Source organism: Trachurus japonicus, chromosome 6 (genome assembly GCF_045865225.1).
Source record: "Trachurus japonicus isolate A0001 chromosome 6, Traja_1.0".
Taxonomy (NCBI): Eukaryota; Metazoa; Chordata; class Actinopteri; order Carangiformes; family Carangidae; genus Trachurus; species Trachurus japonicus.
Genome location: NC_140912.1, coordinates 37,220,495 through 37,244,799, shown reverse-complemented (window position 1 = coordinate 37,244,799; position 24,305 = coordinate 37,220,495). Strand labels below are relative to the sequence as shown.

General features: G+C 43.0%; 1 protein-coding gene across 1 annotated transcript; it reads right to left on the bottom strand.

Moving 5' to 3' along the window:
• Positions 1-1,528: 1,528 nt before the first annotated feature.
• Positions 1,529-19,870, bottom strand: LOC146986620 (GRAM domain-containing protein 2A-like). Its single transcript, XM_085780647.1, has 11 exons — positions 19,757-19,870; positions 13,958-14,015; positions 11,347-11,419; positions 10,133-10,236; positions 8,918-9,016; positions 8,705-8,776; positions 7,239-7,298; positions 5,361-5,502; positions 3,734-3,830; positions 2,452-2,553; positions 1,529-1,608 (listed from the first exon to the last, which is right to left on the bottom strand). Exons 1-11 carry the CDS (start codon positions 19,867-19,869, stop codon positions 1,560-1,562), a joined length of 969 nt encoding a protein of 322 aa, XP_085636773.1. The 5' UTR covers position 19,870; the 3' UTR covers positions 1,529-1,559.
• Between the last annotated feature and the right edge of the window lie 4,435 nt (positions 19,871-24,305).

Below are 24,305 nucleotides of genomic sequence, written 5' to 3'. Positions count from 1 at the left end.
TCCATCTCCTCCTCCATCTCCTCCTCCTCTCTTCCTTTCCTCCTCCATCTCCCCCTCTCTTCATCTCCTCCTCCATCTCCTCCTCCTCTCTTCCTTTCCTCCTCCATCTCCCCCTCTCTTCATCTCCTCCTCCATCTCCTCCCCCTCTCTTCCTTTCCTCCTCCATCTCCTCCTCTCTTCCTTTCCTCCTCCATCTCCTCTTCCTCTCTTCCATCCTCTCCTCCTCCATCTCCTCCTTCTCTCTTCCTTTCCTCCTCCATCTCCCCCTCTCTTCATCTCCTCCTCCATCTCCTCCTCCTCTCTTCCTTTCCTCCTCCATCGCCTCCTCCTCTCCTCCTTTCCTCCTCCATCTCCTATTCCTCCTTCCTCTCCTCCTCCATCTCCTCTTTCTCTCTTCCTTTCCTCCTCCATCTCCTCCTCCTCTCTTCCTTTCCTCCTCCATCGCCTCCTCCTCTCCTCCTTTCCTCCTCCATCTCCTATTCCTCCTTCCTCTCCTCCTCCATCTCCTCTTTCTCTCTTCCTTTCCTCCTCCATCTCCTCCTCCTCTCTTCCTTTCCTCCTCCTCTCCTCCTCCTCTCTTCCTTTCCTCCTCCATCGCCTCCTCCTCTCCTCCTCATCTCCTCCTCCTCTCTTCCTTTCCTCCTCCATCTCCTCCTCCTCTCTTCCTTTCCTCCTCCATCGCCTCCTCCTCTCCTCCTTTCCTCCTCCATCGCCTCCTCCTCTCTTCCTTTCCTCCTCCATCTCCTCCTCCATCTCCTCTTCCTCTCCTCCATCTCCTCCTCTCTTCCTTTCCTCCTCCATCTCCTCCTTCTCTCTTCCTTTCCTCCTCCCCTCCTCTTCCTTTCCTCCTCCATCTCCTCCTTCTCTCTTCCTCTCCTCCTCCATCTCCTCCTTCTCTCTTCCTTTCCTCCTCCATCTCCTCCTTCTCTCTTCCTTTCCTCCTCCATCTCCTCCTTCTCTCTTCCTCTCCTCCTCCATCTCCTCCTCTCTTCCTCTCCTCCATCTCCTCCTCCTCTCTTCCTGAGAGTATTTATTTAAAACAAACGTATTTTGAATCAACCTTTATTGATTCTGTCACTTTAAGTCAAAGTTAAAGTCAAACAGGAAGTGAAGGGCGGCGGTGGCGTGGCAGGTTTCCATGGTAACCACCAGACTCAGACACATGTGTGTGTGTGTGTGTGTGTGTGACCCTGAGGCGTCTTTAATGAAACAGGAAGTAGAAACACGTTAGAAAACTGGGAGTGAGTCCCGCTGAGGCTCATGGGTAATGTAGTTCACTGTGTGTTAGTCTGGACACACACACACACACACACACACGCACACACACACGCACACACGCACACACACACACACACACACACACACACACACTCGTCCACTAGAAGGCCGTCCTCAGAGGTCAGAGGTCACTCTACAGTTTGTGTGTGTTGCTACGGTGACGTCTCTATGGTAACCGGGGAGCGGCGCGGCGGTCGTGGCTCCGCCCCCTAGAGGCCGGTCTGGGTCAGTGCAGGTTTCCTCCTTCTTCTTCTTCTCCTTCGTTCTGATTGGCTCCCGTGTCAGGTTCCTGTCCTCTGATTGGCCAGCCAGCACGGCACCTCGCCACACCTGGAACACAATCAATTAACAATCAATCAATAAATATAAATATAAATATTATTTCACCTTCATTTTCATCCAGAGTCACTTTTTTGAGAATCAGACACTTTTATTTTTATGTGTGGTTATTAGTATTAGTTGTTTGTTTTTCTTGTGTGTGTGTGTCTCTCTGTCAGTGTTGGTTGGCTGTAAGTTTTATATATATAAAGTTTATTTATAAAGCACATTTAAAAACAACCCAACCAAAGTGATAAAACAGGACAAAAGCAAGAAGACAAAGAAAAAGACCAGAAATAACAGAGGAAAGAGTTATAACTCTTATAACTCAAATTTATAACTCTGTGTGACCCTGATATATATATACTGTATGGATATATATATATATATATATACTGTATATCAATTATACAATTATATATCACATTTAAAAACAACCCAACCCAGTTAAAAATGAAGGCATAATACAAAGAATTGCGAAAAGTGATAAGACAGGACAAAAGCCATATACTGTATATACTATATATATAACAGAGGAAAGAGTTATAATTCTTATAACTCTAATTTATAACTCTGTGTGACCCTGATATATATTGGTTATATGGAATATATACAGTATATACAAATATAAATATATGGTCTTTTTTGGCTCCAGTGTCAGGTATATATATATATATATATTTAGATTTTATATAATATATATTACTGTTTGTAAAAATGGGCTATACAAATAAAATTTCCTTGCCTAATTTATATATATATATATATATAGTGTGTATATATACACACTATATATGGTTATTATTTGTGTGTGTGTGTGTGTGTGTGTGTGTGTGTGTGTGTGTGTGTGTGTACCTCTCTCTGAGTGTCGGTTGGCTGCTCAGGAAGCTCAGCTGTTGCTCCAGACGACAAACTCTGAAGGCCAAGTAGCAGGAGGACAGGACCAGGAGGAAGACACTGCACACACACACACACACACACACTTTATTGTCAGAGGAAGTGTAAATGTGTCTTTGTCTCCCCATGTAGAGCGACAGCAGCAGCCGACAGAGAGAGAAACGACCATGTGGACGACAGCAGGACAGGACAGGACAAACAGCAGCAACAGGTTGAATCAATAAAAACAGAAAACCAGTTGCAGTCATTTGCACTGAGTTCTTGAACAGCATGTGGAATAAAAGATTTCTTATATATTTGAATATAAAGACACATTTTTGTTTCCATGATGATGAATTGTTAAACTCTCAGACTTGAACTCATCACAGCTGCAGGTTGTTATTATGTAACATGAATTCATTTTAAATCAAAAGAACAGAGTGAAGGATGAAGACTTTCCTTTCACTCCATCACCGCAGCGTCATGGTTCAGTGTGTTTACACTTTAATATGTGTTGATAATTCTCCACGTCTCAGAGGAAAATGTTTTGTCTTCATATTTTACAGGTTTTTATATATTTTATACACAAATATTATTATTACATTTGTTGCATTTTACAACTGAGATCTCAGATAAAGAGCACTGAATTGCACACAGTCTCAGACACCACAGCTGACTCCACAGTTCAGGAAATCACCATGCATCTGCTAAATCAAACAATCTGCATGTTCTCCTCCCAGTATTTTAAATATTCATTTAGTCCAAGGTGATAAAATTAACATTGTGTCCTTCTGCTCATTTAAAGAGTCTTCAGTAGATCAGCTTGCACATTTATTTGTGGCTGATGTCAAGTTTGCACATGTTTTTATACAAAAAGACCTTTAGTAGATCAGGAACCAAGTGTTTTATGTATGTTTAGTTCTTTCCTTTTCTGTGATTTCTGTTTCTATCTATCTATCTATCTATCTATCTATCTATCTATCTATCTATCTATCTATCTATCTATCTATCTATCTATCTATCTATCTATCTATCTATCTATCTATCTATCTATCTATCTATCTATCTATCTGCTGCTGCACTAACAGCCTTGACCAGCAGGAGGCAGCAGAGACCAACAGGAAAATCCAGAGGACAGTGAACACACCTGTTAGTTTATAACTGATATGAATTTATCAACTTCTGTGTGTGTGTGTGTGTATAAGTGTGTGTGTGTGTAGTTGTGTATAAGTGTGTGTGTATAAGTGTGTGTAGGACTCACAGCAGGATGAAGAGCTTCAGCAGCTGGTACTCGGTCTGGCCCAGTTCTGGTACCGGTTCAGTCAGGAGGATCTTCTCTGTCTCTGTCAGGCTGCTGCCTGCACACACACACACACACACACACACACACACACACACACACACACACACACACACACACACACACACACACACACACACACACACACACATCCTTGTAAATATATCTTTGTGAGGACATGTCATGACATGACATAATGTATTCCCTAGCCCCTTACCCTAACCTTAACCATCCAAAACAAATGCCTAAACTTAACCATTACTCTAAACCTCATTTAAACCTAATTATAACCTAACATCTTAAAGGGATATACCAAAAATTTTTTTCTTGCCTCACTCCTGAGTCCCTGACCAGCAGATAGACACCATCCTTTCGACTGTGCGTACAGTAACAAGGGAGATAGAGCCGTATCGCCCGTAATTAGCTTAGCTCAAACACTGGAAGTGTATGGGTAGTGTTAGCCTGCCTCCACCTAAAGTCTCTAATTAGCTTAGCTCAAACACTGGAAGTGTATAGGTAGTGTTAGCCTGCCTCCACCTAAAGTCGCTAATTAGCTTAGCTCAAAAGCTGGAAGTGTATAGGTAGTGTTAGCCTGCCTCTTACCTAAAGTCGCTAATTAGCTTAGCTCAAACACTGGAAGTGTATAGGTAGTGTTAGCCTGCCTCCAACTAAAGTCGCTAATTAGCTTAGCTCAAACACTGGAAGTGTATAGGTAGTGTTAGCATGCCTCCACCTAAAGTCGCTAATTAGCTTAGCTCAAACACTGGAAGTGTATAGGTAGTGTTAGCCTGCCTCCACCTAAAGTCGCTAATTAGCTTAGCTCAAACACTGTAAGTGTATAGGGTCGCTAATTAGCTTAGCTCAAACCCTGGAAGTGTATAGGTAGTGTTAGCATGCCTCCACCTAAAGTTGCTAATTAGCTTAGCTCAAACACTGGAAGTGTATAGGTAGTGTTAGCCTGCCTCCACCTAAAGTTGCTAATTAGCTTAGCTCAAACACTGGAAGTGTATAGGGTCGCTAATTAGCTTAGCTCAAACACTGGAAGTGTATAGGTAGTGTTAGCCTGCCTCCACCTAAAGTTGCTAATTAGCTTAGCTCAAACACTGGAAGTGTATAGGGTCGCTAATTAGCTTAGCTCAAACACTGGAAGTGTATAGGTAGTGTTAGCCTGCCTCCACCTAAAGTCGTCAGAGAAACTCTTCAACTCTAAACGGAAACCGGCGGGCCGATCTTCGTCTCAGAGCTACAAAACTCTCCGGTAAGGCATCTTGAGCGGTCAAATGCCGCTAACGGAACCAGATCGGTCAAAACGGAGGGTTCAAGCTAAGACGGTTTATTTTGGTTCAAGCTAGCTACATCGAGGGTAGGTTAGCTTCCTATTTCAAAGTAAAAGCACAAATTCTCGTCATGGTAAAGGGAAACGGGTGTTTTATTTTGTGAAAGTAACCGGAAGTGCGCTGGTCACAACGGCTAGCTTGAGTAGCGCCAAATTCGTCTGAACAAAACTGTAAACAGCAAGAACACGCACACAGGTTCATCAGTCTCCCTCTCTGCTGATTGGCCGGTGGGCGAGGTGGGCGGGGCTTACTGGAGAGCGTGTGCGGGCTGATGAAGGGCGCGGCGGCGGGGGCGAGGCCGGGGGCGGAGCTGCCCAGCAGGTCGGGGAGGGAGGAGGAGACGGGGGGGAGGGACGGCTTCCTCCTCCACTTCAACACCTCAGGAAACTCATCCTGATGGAGAGAGAGAGGTCAGACTATCACCTGGAGATCTGATGTTATACAATCTTTGAGCTGATCAGATGTAAAAACAAACAAAATAAGTTGTGTATGTATAGATAATTGTAATGAGTTAAAGGGATAGTTCACCCAAAATTGAAATTTCATTATCTCATTACTCATTCTCTCCTCCCCCTCATGTTGACTAAGGGCTGGGAGAAGTTTCAGAGTCCTCCGTGGCTTCTCTGAGTTACAGGGGGTCTCGGCGTAGCAGTGCATGTCCATATGACGGTTGTCAATGGATACCAACTGTCTTCGTAACAAAAAGACACACCAAAAAACATCCAAATACCTCCATGCTGCTCGTATGTAATGTCCCTCTTGTATTGAAGCCCCAACATGAGAAATTGTTCTGAAAAAAATGTAATAAGTCTATATTTCAAGCTTGTTTGTAGCGGAAGCTTCTCGAAGCTCTTCTTCCTGGTCCATCCAAATTTGGACAGACTATTTTTTCAGAACAATTTCTCATGTCTGGGCTTCAATACAAGAGGGACATTACATACGAGCAGCATGGAGGTATTTGGATGTTTTTTGGTGTGTCTTTTTGTTACGAAGACAGTTGGTATCCATTTGCAACCGTCATATGGACATGCACTGCTACGCCGAGACCCCCTGTAACTCAGAGAAGCCACGGAGGACTCTGAAACTTCTCCCAGCCCTTAGTCCACATGATGAGGGGGAGGAGATCATGGGTGAAATTTCAATTTTGAGTGAACTATCCCTTTAACAAAATGTATACAGGAACATGAATAATTTAATTAATTAATTATTTAATTAATACAGTAAATAACAGTGAAACTCTTTGATCAGTTTCAAAATCAATCAGGGGAGAAACAGATTGATTTGAATTTAAACCTCAGAGTCACTCAGAGTAACTATAGTAAGTAATCTGATTACTCAGGCACTGAGACATTTTATTCTAATGAACACTGACTCCTCGAGTTTACATCATCCAGTTTCATTCCCACCTCAATCCGACTTCTGAACACCTAACTCCCACCATAACTTTTTCTTTTTTAATTAACCTGTTTTTAACTAATTTTATCTTTGTATGTGTCTTTTTTAACCTTTGCGGCGAGTACTTGTACTTATGTGTGGTTGTAGGAATGTGTGTTATTATTGTGTTGGGTATGTCTGTGGTATGTAGGGATGTGTGGATCGTTGTATTGCTGCTCCTGCACTTTTGATGTCCTTCTGCAACTAGGTTCATAATGGAATAATAAAGTACTTTTGACTTTGAAAGAGTTTTAAAGATTAGCTGACTTTATTGATTAGTTTTTGTTATTTGTTCTTCAACTGAAGCTCATATTTACAGTATGTCAGAGGGAACCTGAAGGCAGCGCAGCAGGAAAAGCCTCTTAGGGGTCACGGCGGGGCCACAGAGAACAACAACAACACTAATCTGTCACATTCAGGTCTTCTGGATTAATTAGTGACTCATTAGTGACCAGGTGTTGACCTCATTATGTGATGAGGTCATTTTTCTTGAGTCAAACTAAAATAAATGAAACCTTTCTTCTAATCAATAATTTTAAAAATGATTGTGTGTTTTATTATCTTTGTTGATTCCTAATATTTACCAGTTCTTTTGTTTCACTTCACTTCGACAACTCTGAGATGTTTATACTAATAAAGTTTGATTGTTTGATTGACAGTCTGATACAGTAACAGCTGATTGATCTTATAGTTACCATGGACAGAGAGCTGGGCTCCTCCAGGTACTGCTTCAGACTCAGACTCTTCCCGTTCACCTGCAGACAGGAAAGACTTAATGTAAGATTTTAAAACGAAACCAAAACCCTTGAAAGATTTAAACTAGACATTGAATATGTGTGTGATTTCTGTGGACTTGAAGATGAAACCATTTCTCACTTATTTTATCATTGTGCTTAACAGTAAAACTTTTTGGAATGATGTTCAACACTTTGTGCAAGTAAAAACTAGGAAGAATGACCAGTTTCCAGGAAAAACACATCTTTATTTATATCATTATAATATCATTATTATCATTATTATGAAGACCAAGACAAAGACTTTTGCTTTTTCTGTCAGTTAATCTTGAATTTGGGGAAATTTCACATCCACAAAAACAAATGGGCCAAATCCAAACCGAACATTGTAGCTACCCTTTAAACATGAACTGCACTGTTATGCTGCCACAATCAAGGACATAACAAATAAGAAAGCCGCCAAAACGTAGCTACTCTATTATGGAGAAATGTTCTGTAAGTGACTTGTAAAGGCCTCTGGCTGTCTTTTGTTCTTTGTTGTGTTTTTGTTTTGTTTGCTTTATTGTCTCTTTTTCTGTTCCCATGGATGTAGTAGCCTATATAGACCGAATCTCCTTGTTGTTTACATTCTACTTCCTGGTAGAAAACCAGCTGTAATTTGAATGAGATCAATAGTAACGAACAAGAGTTTAGCTATATATCATATTTTTCACGCCCTATCACCGTTTAGACAAATCTGAAATGATTGAAGAAACATTACTATTTCTGTGTGTGTGTTTTGTGTTGCTATGTGTTGTATTTATTCAGTTTGGGGGAATCACGGTGTCTAGAAAGCATCAGTGGCTCAGCTGACAGGGACAGCTAACGGTAGCTAAGTTAACGGCGGTAGCTAAGCTAACAGCAGCTAAGCTAACAGTAGCTAAGTTAACGGCGGTAGCTAAGCTAACAGCAGGACGTCAGCTGTTAAAACCCTCCCGTTGTGGGACACCACATGAAACTACTCCAGTTAGCTCAGTCATGTTGGAACTCAGATATCCGCTGGAGAAAATATTTTTTCATGGAGCGTTTATTGAGTCACTGAGTTATTAAAGTTAAACAGGTAGCTAACCGTTAGCCCAGCTAATCTATGATAACCATGACTAATTACAAAAATGTGCACACATAAATAGTAATGTTTGTCCAATCATTGGTTTTATAAACTTTACAAACATCAGATTAGTCTAAACGGTGATATAGTGACATGAAAAAGTAGATATATACAGACGAGAAACTCTCGTCCGTCACTATTGTTCGAATGCTGGTTTTCTACCCGGAAGTAGTTGTAAACAACAAGGCGATTCGTCCTATACTGATGTACGTGCAATTTCTGTGTCGCACAATTAAAAAAAAACAAAAAACAAAACCTGCAGACAGGAAACAGCACCGACCTGCAGGTGAGTGCAGATCCTCCTCAGGACGTCGTAGACACTGTCTCTGGACAGCAGGGACACAAACACATACTGGAGACACAGACAGGAAGTCGGTCACAACTTAAACACTGATGATGATGTCACATCCTCGTGAGCTACAGACACAGCATTTTATTTTGAAAGGGCCTGTTTGTTTGATATGATATGATATAGGCAGGTGAAGTATGTCACCTTCTGTCCCGTGTCCATGGTGATGGCGAGACCGTTCGGCACCAGACCGGCCGTTCTGTGTTTCTTTACCAGTCGCACTGAAACCACAGGGATGGAGACCTGTAGATAGAGAGAGGAAGAAATCAATTAATCACCAACCAACCAACCAACAATCAATCAATCAATCAATCAATCAATTAACCGGCCAACCAACAACCAACCAACCAACCAGCCGACCGACCGACCGACCATCCATCCATCCATCCATCCATCCATCCATCCATCCATTAACCATCCATCCATCCATCCATCCATCCATCCATCCATCCATCCATTAACCATCCATCCATCCATCCATCCATCCATTAACCATCCATCCATCCATCCGTTAACCAACCAACCAACCATCCATCCGTCCATCCATCCATCGATCAACCAACCATCCATCCATCCGTCCATCCATCCATCCATCCATCTATCTATCCATCCATCCATTAACCAACCAACCAACCATCCATCCATCCGTCCATCCATCCATCGATCAACCAACCATCCATCCATCCGTCCATCCATCCATTAACCAACCAACCATCCATCCGTCCATCCATCCATCGATCAACCAACCATCCATCCATCCATCCATCCATTAACCAACCAACCATCCATCCATCCATTAACCAACCATCCATCCATCCATCCATCCATCCATCCATCCATCCATTAACCAACCAACCAACCAAGTGTCAATCAATCAATCAATCAATCAATCAATCAACCAACCAACCAACCAACCAACCAACCAACCAACCATCCATCCATCCATCCATCCATCCATCCATCCATCCATCCATCCATCCATCCATCCATCCATCCATCCATCCAACCAACCAACCAACCAACCAACCAACCAACCAACCAACCAACCAACCATCCATCCATCCATCCATCCATCCATCCATCCATCCATCCATCCATCCATCCATCCATCCATCCATCCATTAACCAACCAACCAACCATCCATCCATCCGGGAACATCTTCCCTCTGTGATGGAGGTAACTAAGCAGCAGAGGTTTTACAAGTCGACTTTGCTGTTGTGACCTTTGTCCTTCAGACGTTTTCTAAAATAATTTCTTCTATCACGTATCTTAGTGTTTTATTTCCTGCTCCAGCGTGGACAGAGACAGAGACAGAGACAGAGACAGAGACTTGTAGGACAGATGAAACGTCCTCTCACCTTGATGTCTTTTCCAAACAGGTTTGCATAGAAACACAACCAGTTCCTGGAGATGTAGAGTCGTCCCTGCAGCAGGATGTCTCTTAGCAACGCACACGAGTACACTGAAGAGGAAGAGGAGGAGAAGGAGGATGTATCAGACTGATGTAATGTGTTCATCAGGAAACAAAGACACCTGAGAACCTGAGATCCTGAGAACCACATAGCATATGTAAAAGCCAAGGTGGCAAAGAGTATCTATATTTTGAATAAGGTTAAGTCTGTCTTGGACACTAACACACTAAGAATTCTGTACTGTACATTTATTTGCCATATCTTACAGTAATTACTGTGTGGAGGTGTGGGGCAACACTTATGTAATACCCCTTTCCCACTGGCCAAAAAACCCGTTTAAACCCGCTAACAATCGGGTCAGACTCGACTTATTTTGGTCAATGGGAAAGGGGCCAAATGTCAATTGTTAGCCGGTCGACCCGCGTTTAAAAAACCCACGTCGACCCGCTAATTTTAGTGGGAAAACGGCTTAAGTAACATCACTCCTCTGATTCTGCTACAAAAAATAGCAGTAAGAGTTATCCACAAGGCAGGTAATAGAGATCCCTCAAATAGATTTTTTATTTCTGCAGGTTTGTTGAAAATGGCTGATATAATAGAATAACAGACCCTAAAAATAATGTTTAAAGCAAGATCATTACCAGAACATTTACAAAACTTGTTTAAACTGGAGGAAGGGGACAACAGACTGAAGCTTGATTTCAAGGTTAAGCTTAAAACAAATGTGTATTTCTGTTGCAGGTGTAAAAGTAGCTATGGCATTCACAAAGCAAGGAATTGAAAAGTTGTACAAGTATATCTCAGTTTAAGAAAATGTTTAGATAAGTGTCTATAAAAAAAGAAGAAGGAGAAAGAGAAAAAGAAGGGGACAAAAAGAAAAGATAGATAGACGAGTGGTGTCTACTGCTATTTTGTTTGTTTTCTTGTCATTACTATGTTTCATCATCTTTAATAATTTGAAACAGAGTATAATATTGGTGTTGATAGTAAGCCAATGTAATTATAAAAACAGAGAGGAGCAGGTACTATAAGTGTTTCTTCATCCTGCTCCTTTTCATTCATGGTGACAATGTGTAGCTACATTATGTAAATATGTGCAACCATGTGAGAATGTAAACCATGAATGGAATAAATCAAAATGAAATGAAATGAGCCTTTACCTTTCATGAGGATCTCCTCCTTAGGAACCGTCTGGAACAGTTTGTGGTACTGAGAGTTGTACTTGCTGACGGTCTGTGGACACAAGGAGTGACATCACCGATCACCATCTGATTCTTCTCAGAGTGTGAACACCTAAACATCTTAAAGGGACACTTCACCCAAAATTGACGATAATTCACCAATTTTCTACTCACTGTCATGCCAAGAAAGTGGTTTGGAGAACTTTCAGAGTCATCAAAACTCTTTAGGAGTTCCAACGGGTTTTCATATAACGGCGGTGGATAGAGTTCACTTTAGAATGGTCCAAAACACACACTATGAAACATCCAGATACCTCCATACTGCTCATCCTACTGACCCAAGTGTCTTGTTGTAGCAGTAGCTCACAGTGGCTGCTGCGAGATGTTCTTGCGTGTTTACATAATCATACATCCAATGGTTTACAACGACCAACCAACATCTCGAACATCAACAGCCACTGGGAGCTGCTGCTACAACAAGGATAAAAACAGAGATCACATTAACAACTTTTCCATGTTTGGGCTTCAGGACACTTGGGTCAGCAGGACGAGCAGTATGGAGGTATCTGGATGTTTCATAGTGTGTGATTTGGACCAAAACAAAACAAAAGTGAACTCTATATCCACCGTTGCCAGCCGGATGGATAGTCTCGATCGCCAGACCTTCCTCCAGAGAAGAAGGGTCTGGCTGGTCCGCCTATGATTCTGCGATCGGAGAAAAAAACTATCCGGCTGTTTGGAATTCTTTCAACCAGTCACAATCATTGAGGTCGGTGCCATATCAATGGTGCGCTCGCAAAATATTGCTGGTTGGAAACTGGATTTGGGTCCGTGGTTTAACTCCAAAAGAGTTTTGATGACTCCAAACCCTTCCTTGGCGTGACGGTGAATAGATGATTGGTGAATTATCAATTCTGGGTGAAGTATCCCTTCAAACATATCAACAGAACCTGTACATGATGTATATGACAGGTATATATAATATATTATTGATCATACAGTACTGTGCAAATATTTTCGGCATTAAAGGGACAACTAGGAGTTTTGGCAAAGTGAAGTGTTTCCACACTACATTTATGAGCCTCCGCACCGTGAAATTCTTTGACCGGCGCAAGACAGACTCATGTTTTCATTCATCAAGAATTAAAGTCAGAGGTTGGAAGACGATCACATACCGTCGTAGTTCCCACCATAAACGGAGATTCGGCGGCGTTATTCTCATGACTCGCCACGAAACCGAAAGTAAAGAAACGCTGGTCGGCTCGCCCAGCATTTCCACCACCACTAATAATAACAAAATAACCATAGAGACAAAACCATAGATTTATCTAAAATGGACCATTAACAAGTGGTAACGGAGATTCATCCACATTAATATCAGACTTTTTTTTAACCAAATAGAAACTCCTCGTTGTCCCTTTAAGATGCTCAAAACGGAGTGGGCGGACTGTTGGACGACTGAGGCTTCTTGTGAATTTAAATAGTTATTTTTGACACTGGCTGTAATTTTTGGGTCATTGTGATGCTGGAGAATACATTTTGGACCGATCAGAGGCTTCTCGGATGGTACTGACTGATGGAAAAGAATCTAAACATCTGAAGTGCCTAAAGCCTTTGCACAGTAGCCTACTGTACATATATACAGTATATTGATACCACAGAACAGGTGTTGTGACTCTTCAGAGACATGAAGCTGCTGTGTGGGGGGTCGTTGTGTCTCTGTGTTTAGTCTGACCGGTGTTTAGTCTCCAGATATTTGGGTCAGAAGTTACATCATCTAAACACCTGTATGTGTGTGTGTGTGTGTTTCTCTGTTGTTTCAGTCTCAGACGGCCACTTCCTGTTTTCCTGTTCCTGTCTGAAACAACAGAGACTGAAGCCGCCGCTGAGGAAGAGGAGGAGGAGGATGAAGACGATGAAGCTGCTCCGACACTGAAGAGGTTTTTCTTCTTTTTTTGTATTTTAAATGTTGTTTCATTGATAAATAAAAAGCAGAGAACAGACTCTGAGTCTCTGGTTCATGTTGTTATGATGATAATTGATCTAATTGAACAGGTGTCGTCAGGTTCAGGACGATTTTGACCTTTAAACTCTGTTTGAGTCATCTGGGCTCTCTCTCTCTCTTTTTTGCTCTCTTTTTTTACTTTCTTTTATTCTAAATTTGTTTTAAATTGAATTCTTATTATTCCTTGTAGTGTTTTTAATTATTATAGTGTCCATGATTAACGACCTATTGTATTTTTACAACTGTTCAGCACTTTGGTCGACTGAGATTGTTAATTAAAATGTGCTTTATAAATAAACTGTGACTTGAACGGTGGCTGTTTGATGGTAACACACACACACACACACACACACACTCACCCCCGATCATGTTCCCATGGAGACGAGACAGACGCCGGAAACTTCTGTAGCAACTTTAAGAAAGATTTGAAAAGACTCCTGCTGCTTTGTCTGTGTGTGTATATGTCTGTGTGTGTAGCTATGTGTGTGTGTGAGTGTGTGTCTGTGTGTGTGTGTGTGTGTGTGTGTGTGTCTGTGTGTCTGTGTGTGTGTGTGTTCTCATTGTGTAGCAGAGTGAAGGACTCACTGAGCCTCTGTAGCACTTCTTCACGTCTTCGTAGGACAAGTCGTCGATGAGCTGCAGCCTGAGGAAACATCAGGACATATGACATCACAATGACATCACAATTAGCTTAGCTCAAACGCTGGAAGTGTATGGGTAGTGTTAGCCTGCCTCCACCTAAAGTCACTAATTAGCTTAGCTCAAACACTGGAAGTGTATGGGTAGTGTTAGCCTGCCTCCACCTAAAGTCGCTAATTAGCTTAGCTCAAACGCTGGAAGTGTATGGGTAGTGTTAGCCTAGCTGCCTCCACCTAAAGTCACTAATTAGCTTAGCTCAAACACTGGAAGTGTATGGGTAGTGTTAGCCTGCCTCCTACCCGAGCCGAAACCAGCAGTCAGAAGCTGGTTTCATTTTAGCTCTAAACTCTGTAAATATATCACTTTATCCACATTTCAAACATGTTTAGGTGAGAAAGTAGCCGTTTAGATCAGCAGTGTGTCGTTGCCCTTTACATACAGAAAACCATGACGATAGAATTTGTGCTTTTACTTTGAAACAGGAAGCTAACCTACCCTCGATGTAGCTAGCTTGAACCAAAATAAAGCGTCTTTGCTTGAACCCTCCGTTTTGACCGATCTCGTCCCGTTAGCGGCATTTGACCGCTCAAGATGCCTTACCGGAGAGTTTTGTCAGCTCTGAGACGAAGATCGGCCCGCCGGTTTCCCTTTAGAGTTGCTGAAGAGTTTCTCTCATGACTTTAGGTGGAGGCAGGCTAACACTACCCATACACTTCCAGTGTTTGAGCTCAGCTAATTAGCGACTTTAGATAGGAGGCAGGCTAACACTACCCATACACTTCCAGAGTTTGAGCTAAGCTAATTAGTGACTTTAGATAGGAGGCAGGCTAACACTACCCATACACTTCCAGTGTTTGAGCTAAGCTAATTAGCGACTTTAGGTGGAGGCAGGCTAACACTACCCATACACTTCCAGTGTTTGAGCTAAGCTAATTAGCGACTTTAGGTGGAGGCAGGCTAACACTACCTATACACTTCCAGTGTTTGAGCTAAGCTAATTACGGTGATACGGCTCTATCTCCCTTGTTACTGCACGCACAGTTGAAAGGATGGTGTCTATCTGCTGGTCATGGACTCGGGAGTGAGGCAAGACACAGAATTTTTTTTTTGGCGTATCCCTTTAACCAAAGCTTCTGAACATTTGTTTCAACATTTAGAGTAAAAAAACATTTTCTGATCCAGACAGAACCAGGATCATAAAATGTTTTTTTTTTTTTGCCTTTTGCTGAGGCGTTCACTGACTCCGTAAAAGACGGTTTCAGCAGAACTTTTGAAAAGGTCATCTGGTTTCATGGAGGTCGGTCATATACTAAATGTTGTCTTGACAGGAGGAGGAGAATCAACACAGTGGCTCATGCAAAAAGAAAAACAACGCACACACACGCACACACACACACACACGCACACAGAAAAACAAGGGTTCAAGCCTGTTGCACTGGAGCCTTCAGTGTGTCAGTGTGTGTGTTTGGGAACCAAGTCTAGCTACCTCCCAGTAGCCCATAATACAATCAGTCCTTTCACACACTGACACACACACACACACACACACACACACACACACCATAGAAGCACTAATTATGCAAACAGTGTGAGCCTGAATGGGGAAACTGGAGCAGAGACTGCCAGGCTGCGTTCACAGTCACACACCAGAAAACTGTTGTTTCCAACGTTTAACGGCCGTCACGTGGTCGTGGCGTGAGACGAGGACACGGGGACACGGGGACACGTCTCACATCTCCTGCTGCTCGTTTGTGTGTGACAGGAATTTAAAAAGCTTTAAAAGTTCTTGATCATTGACTCTCGGTTAGCGTCGTGCTAAGCTAACAAGAAGAGCTTTATTCTCCCATTCTCCAGTAGCGAGTCAGCAGGCAGGGTGCAATGCATGATGGGAGCTGGACACGGACTCAGAGACGCGTCCACTCAGCTGAATGGAAACGAGACAATGAAGCTCTGATGTCGTGCACACGCTCGTTAGTTCCCTCGTGATGACGTCACACAAGTAAAACGCTGGGAAAGTTGAATAAAAGTCAAACTTCAGTGGTTTAAATAGAAACAGTAGAAACAGGACCAATCAGCAGAGGGCGGTCTGGCCCCGCCCACTTCATATTCATCCAGAAAATGGGCGGGTCCAAAAAGTGGGCGGGTCAATCAAAAATGGAGCAGGTTTGATTCAGTCAGTAGGCCTATGTTTATGTAGCCGATGTCATATCTGGCCCTCTGCGTTGTGTTTCTCACGGCCTGCCCTTGATGGGGTTCGATCCCACGACCTCCCGCACCGGAGGCAACGATGCTAACCTCTTCGCCAAGAGGTTGACAACCACTTGGCGGGTGGGTTAGCACGTCTTTTATGGATGGAGTGAGTGCACATCTGTTACATTTACATGACACTTGAAAAAAACGAATTATTGCCTTAATCCGACTAGATCTGGACAACTGAAGTGTATGTAAACACCTTAGTCAGACTAATATCAGAGTTCTCCTTATCCGATTAAGGTTTAGCCTTAATCTGACTGAAACTGGACAATGCCACACCAGTAGAGACGGCACAAAGTGGAGCAGAGAAGCCCAAAAAACAAAAACCTGTTCCATACTTTAGCGGGTCCTCAGTGATGCAGCGGCGAAACTCAAAGCATCCAGCCAAGTCCACTGAGCGGTTCCAATGCAGTGTAAGGCAACGTAACGTAATGTAATGTAATGTGCATTTAATGTGTTTGGTAAATGAGATGAACGCTGGTGAGAGCGTACAGTGATCAGTTAGTAAGAACTGGTGAAGAACGTGCTGCTGTTCATCCTACAGTGGCAGTGAGGTGATGATCAGTAGTCATACATGAATGCATTATCGCATTGCAATGCATTATCTGATAGGATGTTATTGGACTATCAAAATACGCTACCCCTGAAATAAATTTCATTACACTTTTTGTTCATTAGACACATGAGAGAAGAAAACACTTAGGCTACTTTATGCCTTTATTTGATATACAGAGGTAGAAAACCATAAAGTAGCATTTTTGGATAGAGTAGCTTGAAAATTCTCGCCCAGACCGCAGGGAAATAAAAGAAAAAGAAAAGAAAAAGCCCATGGTCCGACCCGAGTTATTAAATGTTTCTTGATCTGGTCATGTTGTCGGTCCACGGTTACAGTCTGTGGCCAGAGCACATGTTTATTTATTTAGAGGAAGTTTGATTAGTGGATTAAACTTGTAAATGAATGCTGCTCTGGATCCCACTGCTGTTCTTACAACAGAGCTTTTTGATTATATCATAGATTTTACGTCTTTGCTGAGCAGAAGATTTGTTCAGAATTAACATAAAACTGGTTATGTCAACAATAGGGATGTCTGATAATATCGGTCAACCAATAATATCGGCCCGATATCAGCCTTTAACTGTAATATCTGTCTATATGGTGATCGGTTTTTCCACCGATAATGAAAACCCAATCTACATAACACCTGGAGTTTGTTTCTTAAAGGTTGAATATGGAGAATTCTTATTAAAAACATCCACGGTGCGTTTAGAGAGGGGCAGGATACAAATAGCTAATGCTTTTAAAAATTATAAATTTAATCTGAATTAATTCATTTTAGAAATTGACGGGTTCAACAATGACTTCCTGTTTACATCGCACTTTCTGTTAGGATGATAGGATGATGATGATGATGATGATGATGGCGCCACATTAGCACAATGAGTTAGCCGTTAGCTCAGCGCAATTAACACTAAACAAAACACTCAACCATGTGTGTGTGTGTGTGTGTGTGTGTGTGTGTGTGTGTGTGTGTGAACACTGGTCTGTTCTGTCAGCAGAAGTGAATTAGAGCTTAACACCAGCTACACACACACACACACACACACACACACACACACCAGCCTCTCTCTGAGCTGCTGCCTGGAAACGTGAACGGACTACACGTGCTGCTGCTGACACACAAACACACACAGACACACACACACACTGAGACACACACACATAGACACACACATACAGACACACACACACAGATTCTGCAGCTTGTTCGCTACGTGACAGGAATATCAGAGCAGTGAGACACTCGGAGGTTTCTCATTGTCTCTGCTTCAGCTTTCATCTGCTGCCAACACACACACACACACACACGCACGCACGCACGCACACACGCACACACACACACACACACACACACACACACTAATGAGGAGCTGGTTGATTGGAGGAGGCATCAGGATGTGATTCATTCTCCTGTATCTCAGGTGAACGTCTCTACAACATCTGGACCCTCTAGACTCCAGCTGTGAAGCCACGCCCCCTGACACAATTAGGCCACGCCCCCCGACACAGTGAGGCCACGCCCCCTCCCGGTGTGAAGCCCCGCCCCCACCTGCAGCAGCTCTACACACCTGTGTCTGAAATAACTCACTCATCCCCTCCTCCCTACTCACTATATAGTGAATTCAATATAGTGGACTCAAATGAAAAACACTTTCGGACACGACTCCGCTGCACACTGCAAACACGCAGGATTTCAATGTTTTCTTCTCCCTTTAGCATTTCTACTGCTTTTTACCTTTAAAAAGGCATTCATCTCACACTACAAGTTATATGTTTCAGCTTTTTCCCTCCTAGGGATGAATAAAGTAGCCTATTCCTCTAATCTCTACTCTACTCTACTTTAGCATTAGTCTTTTCAACATTGCTTTAGCAGTTTCGTCAACTAATTTAGCATTGATTCAACAACTTCTTCAGCTCATTCAGCATTGCTTCAGCAACAGCGTTCAGCTGCTTTCAGCATTCACACGCATTTTCTTCAGGAAATGCTATCTTTTTCTATAGTTACGTATTACGTTGCGTAATTAAAACGTTCCGACCGCGATCGTAACGACCGGTGTAGCATATAGCTATACAGGTGTATAGGTACCAACATAAAAAGAGGAGTAAAGCAATATATTAAGCGGTAATATATATATTTAAGCATCAAAGATGTTCAATCAAACCCACATAGTTTGAAACAACGCACAACAAACAACAAAACAAACACAGCCAGTGTCACAACTAAACATAAAGTCCGCTAGCTTAAAGGGACGACGAGGAGTTTTGGAAAAGCGAAGTGTTTTCACACTACATTTATGAGCCTCCGCACCGTGAAATTCTTTGACCGGCGCAAGACAGACTCATGTTTTCATTCATCAAGAATTAAAGTCAGAGGTTGGAAGACGATCACATACCGTCGTAGTTCCCACCATAAACGGAGATTCATACGGCGGCGTTATTCTCATGACTCGCCACGAAACCGAAAGTAAAGAAACGCTGGTCGGCTCGCCCAGCATTTCCACCACCACTAATAATAACAAAATAACCATAGAGACAAAACCATAGATTTATCTAAAATGGACCATTAACAAGTGGTAACGGAGATTCATCCACATTAATATCAGACTTTTTCATTCTGCCTATGGAGAAACTCCTCGTTGTCCCTTTAATGCTAACGTATAATGTAAAACCTCATAGACGGGCTAACATAAATTAGCCTCGCTATCCAGAGTCTGTGGTCAGTTTATAACACTTGTTAGGAAATTTGCTCCAATGTTTGTTGTGGGAGTCTGTTGAAGCCACGACTGGACGGGCACATTTATTTGGTAGCTACACTTTTGTCTTATTTTATCGTCTTATTTTTTTTACCCATAATGCCGTGTGTGTGTGTCTGTCTGTGTGTGTGTGTGTGTGTGTGTGTGTGTGTGTGTGTGTGTGTGTGTGCAGTTCCTGACCTGAAGGGTAGGGGGCAGTGTGTGTCCTCCTCCCGGGGGGGCGAAGTCTCCAACTCATGGGGGGGGAGGACGCTGACATCATCACTGTGGTCCAAGTTCTCTGACATCATCATGGACCTGGAGGAGGAGGAGGAGGAAGAGGAGGAGGAGGAGGGAGAAGGAGGGAAGAGATGGAAGAGGAGGAGGAGGAAGAGGTAAAGAAGGAGGAAGAGGAGGAAGAAGAAGAAGGAGGAGGAAGATGAGGAGGAGAGGGGAAGAGGAGGAGGAGGAAGAGGAGAAGGGAGGAGGAGGAAGAGGAGAGGGGAAGAGGAGGAGGACAGAGGAGGAAGAAAAAGGAGGAGGAGGAGGAAGAGGAGGAGGAGGAGGATGTAGAAGAGGAGGGAGGAGGAGGAAGAGGAGGAAGAGAAAGAGGAGGAAGAAGAAGGAGGAGAAGGGAAGAGGAGGAAGAGGAAGAAGAGGAGGAGAAGGAGGAGGAAGAAGAGGAAGAGGAGGAGGAGGAAGAAGAGGAAGAGGAGGAGGAGGAGGAAGAAGAGGAGGAAGAGGAGGAGGAGGAGGAGGAAGAGAAGGAGGAAGAAGAAAGAGGAAGAGGAGAAGGAGAAGGAGGAAGAGGAAGAAAATGAGGAAGAAGGAGGAATGGGAGGAGGAGGAAGAGGAGGAGAAGGAGGAAGAGGAGGAAGAAGGATGAATGGGAGGAGGAGGAAGAGGAAGAAGAGGAAGAGGAGGAGGAGGAGGAGGAAGAGAAGGAGGAAGAAGAAAGAGGAAGAGGAGAAGGAGAAGGAGGAAGAGGAAGAAAATGAGGAAGAAGGAGGAATGGGAGGAGGAGGAAGAGGAGGAGAAGGAGGAAAAGGAGGAAGAAGGATGAATGGGAGGAGGAGGAAGAGGAAGAAGAGGAAGAGGAGGAGGAAGAAGAGGAAGAGTCTTTAAATCCAGATGTATCTCAGTTCTGGTTCTGGTTTCTCTCTCTCTCTCTCTGACTCGTTTTGGGGGGCGTGTGGACGTTCGAGAGCTCTGATTGGCCGCTGAGAGAAACCCTTTGATGTGATGTGCTGAAGCTTCCAAATCCATCCCATCCTCTGTCCTCTGTTACCATGGCAACAGCATGGAGAGACGAGGCTCAGAAAGAAACCGACACATCGGCAGGAAGCAGATCAATCAGGTGAGAGGTGTTTCCATGGCAACCAGAGGTCCATAATAATAATAATAATAATAATAATAATAACCCTCAGTCAGGAATGTGGTGAAGTGTTGAGCCGGGAATCGAACCTCTGATCGTCGGTTCAGTCAGTGTGTACAGAACAGACAGAGGATGAGGTGGAGATGGAGATAAGCCACAGTTGCCATGGCGACAGGCATGATCCCATCCCTCTCCTCCTCCTGGTTGCCATGGCGCAGCGTGATGTCGTCTCAGCTCTCTGATTAAATCAGCGGCGTCGCCCCGGGAGACGCCAGGTAAAAGAGACTCTCACTTCATCACCTCACACACACACACACAGAGGGACATCCCATAATAATATCTCTGACAGGCTGAGGACAGAGGAGGATGATGATGCTGCTTCTGGTCCCACAGGAAACCAGCTCAACGCTCAGGGCCAATCAGAACTCTGAACTCTATATACGACCTCATCAACGACCAATCAGACGTCACCGTCAACGGGAAAACATCGATTAACATCTAGCCTATTTAAACACCAAAATATATTAAAAACCTTCTTTAAAAAGAAAAAAATCATGTCCGTTCTAATGTTTTAATGTTTTAATGTTTTAATGTTTTAGTTACGTTGGTGTAACAAGATGTTAAAGGACGATTCCACTCAAACTCAACCTGGGCTCTAGTTTCTAATATTTCAGCTCTAACAGAATGAATGTGTAGATGTCTCGTGTTCTGCAGTAGTTCTGTCTGTCCCTGCATCGCCACGGCAACGTAGAATATTTAGGCTGTTTACATCATAGATATAGGCTGTGTCCGAAATCACCCCCTACTCACTATATAGTGACCACGCCATTTTGTAGTGGTGTCCGAATGTTTAGTGATTATTAATGTTCACTATATAGTGACTGAATCTATCCCACAATTCACCGCGAAATGTAGTGAACATCTGATGGTCACTAACCGGAGCAAGATATCCCATCATGCATTGCGGTCACGGATCGACGCCGTTAACACACCGGCCCAGAACGACCGGTGTAGCTACCAAATAAATGAAGTAGTGCAGCAGCCTCAATAAATGTGTCCAGCTGTCAGAGTTGTCCGGTCACGGCTTCCACAGACTCCCACAACAAACGTCGGAGCAAATTTCCTAACAAGTGTTATAAACTGACCACAGACTCTGGATAGCGAGGCTAATTTCTGTTAGCCCGTCTATGAGGTTTTACATTATACGTTAGCACTAAGCTAGCGGACTTTATATGTTTAGTTGTGACACTGGCTGTGTGTGTTTTGAATGTTGTTTCAAACTATGTGGGTTTGATTGAACGTCTTTGATGCTTAAATATATATTGCCGCTTAATATATTGCTTTACTCCTCTTTTTATTTTGGTACACACCCGTAGGTCTATGCTACACCGCCCGCTACAATCGCGGTCGGAACGTTTTAATTACGCGACGTAATACGTCATTAACTGTGCGGCAGAGTAGTGTCCGAAAGTGTTTTTTTATTTGACCAGTGAGTCACTATATAGTCACTATATTGAATTCACTATATAGGGAGTAGGGAGGAGGGAATGAGTGAGTGATTTCGGACACAACCATATACACATAGATGCCGCCTCTGACGCTGCTGTCCATTGGAACGATGCGTCAACGCGGCGGCCATCTTGGTCAGGGGGAAGCCGTGTCTACTTCCTGCTTTAGTCAACAGAGGCAGACGTCTATCAACCAGTTACATCACCATAACTCACCGAATATTCAACCGACTTTCAAGCCGTTTGGTTTATTATAAATGTCAGACATACATTTATGATACAACAACAAAAACATTTTTATAATTTTTGTTTTTATGTATTAAACATACACTTACATACTCAGACACACACCCACATGCATAAATACACTGAAATGTGTTCTACAAGGGTCTGACTGCTGGTCAGACGTTTATATGTCTACGGTCAGAAGCCCCTGACCAAGATGGCGGCCGTGTTGACAAATGCGGCATCTATGTGTATATATCTATGGTTTACATCCCATAAAACAGACAACGTCAGATGGGGGTTTGTTACCTTCTAGAAAGACGACGTGTTTGGAAACGGAGCTGGAAGACAAAGTCTCACAAAGTCTCACATGAGAGAGTCAAGTTGAGTCTTAGTGAGTTTACAGACTGATGGTGCGTTCCAGGCAACTCGATCTGGTACGAGTTCACGGGCCGGAAGTTACGAGTTGTGACTTGAAGTCGTAACTTACGGGTTCAAAACCCTGGAACACAGCGTTACTCTCACTGCTACCAAGACGTCACGGCTCTGAGTTGATAAAACAAACGGGAGCTTCAGACGACCTGTGAACGCAGTTAACCCTCAACTCTCGACTCTCACGTGAGATTTTGCGAGTTCACGCGAGACTTTGTGAGACTTTGTATTCCAGCTCCGTTTCCAAACATGTCGGTTTGCTTGAAGGCAACTAACAGCTCGGTGTTTGAAGACATCTGACGTTGTCTGTGGGGGAAAAAAATGCGGTTTTGTGGGATGTAAACAGCCTCAACAGCGGAAAAATGCTGTCCGCTCCCATTCATCGCTGCCGTGGCGATGCGAGAAAAAAGAAAGAAAATCTTCAGAATCCTTCATTTAGATATTGAATAAAATATTAGGAAACTATAGAGCCCGGGTTGGATTTACCAGGAAGTGCCCTTTAACAGAAAAAGAAAACAACCTGCTCCGTCAACAGGAAAACATTGATTAAATGCATTTAAATACCAAAATACATTAAAATGCTCTTTTTAAAAGTTGTTTTGTGTCTTTTATGATGTTTTAATGTCTTAACTACATAAAGAACTTTGAATGCAACGTTTGTCCCGGTCCGACATGTTCCTGTTGTTCTGGTCCTGGTGCGACTCCACCGCTTTGAAGTCAGAAATCTGAGTTTTAGGTCCAAACTGGTTTTATTTTATAGCGATTATAAACTTATACTGATATATATATATTCATGGGTAGTTTATTCAGATTTTAACTAGTACTATAAACCTTGACTAATATTACGAACTGGACCTTTAATCAGAGCTGCTGTCAACTCTCTGTCAGGTTTTTTTTAGTCACTTTGTTGCAAATTCACCAGTGAGTCACAGCTTCACCTCACCAGTCAGTGTGTGATTCTTTCACAATAAAAGTCTTTGAGTCAAGTCTAAATATTATGTTCTTTTTTCTGAGGTCATTTGACCTTTGACCTTTGACCAGTGGTCAGTGTGACGACCTTCGACCTCCTTCCTGTCTCGCCGCCGCCGCAGCGTCCGCCACCACGACTTTATGGAAATCATGAGGAAATAATATTCCTCTGATACAACAAATACTATGTCCACATCCTGTGTTTACCTATAAGCCCCGCCCCCTCAGTCTGTCTCTAAGC

Coding starts and splice junctions, on each gene's coding strand:
- LOC146986620 (XM_085780647.1), bottom strand. CDS start 19,869: ATGATGATGTCAGAGAACTTGGACCACAGTGATGATGTCAGCGTCCTC. Junction 14,016..19,756: donor CACTGCCCCCTACCCTTCAG/GTCAGGAACTGC, acceptor ATGTTTCCTCAG/GCTGCAGCTCATCGACGACT. Junction 1,609..2,451: donor CAACCGACACTCAGAGAGAG/GTACACACACAC, acceptor ATTGTGTTCCAG/GTGTGGCGAGGTGCCGTGCT.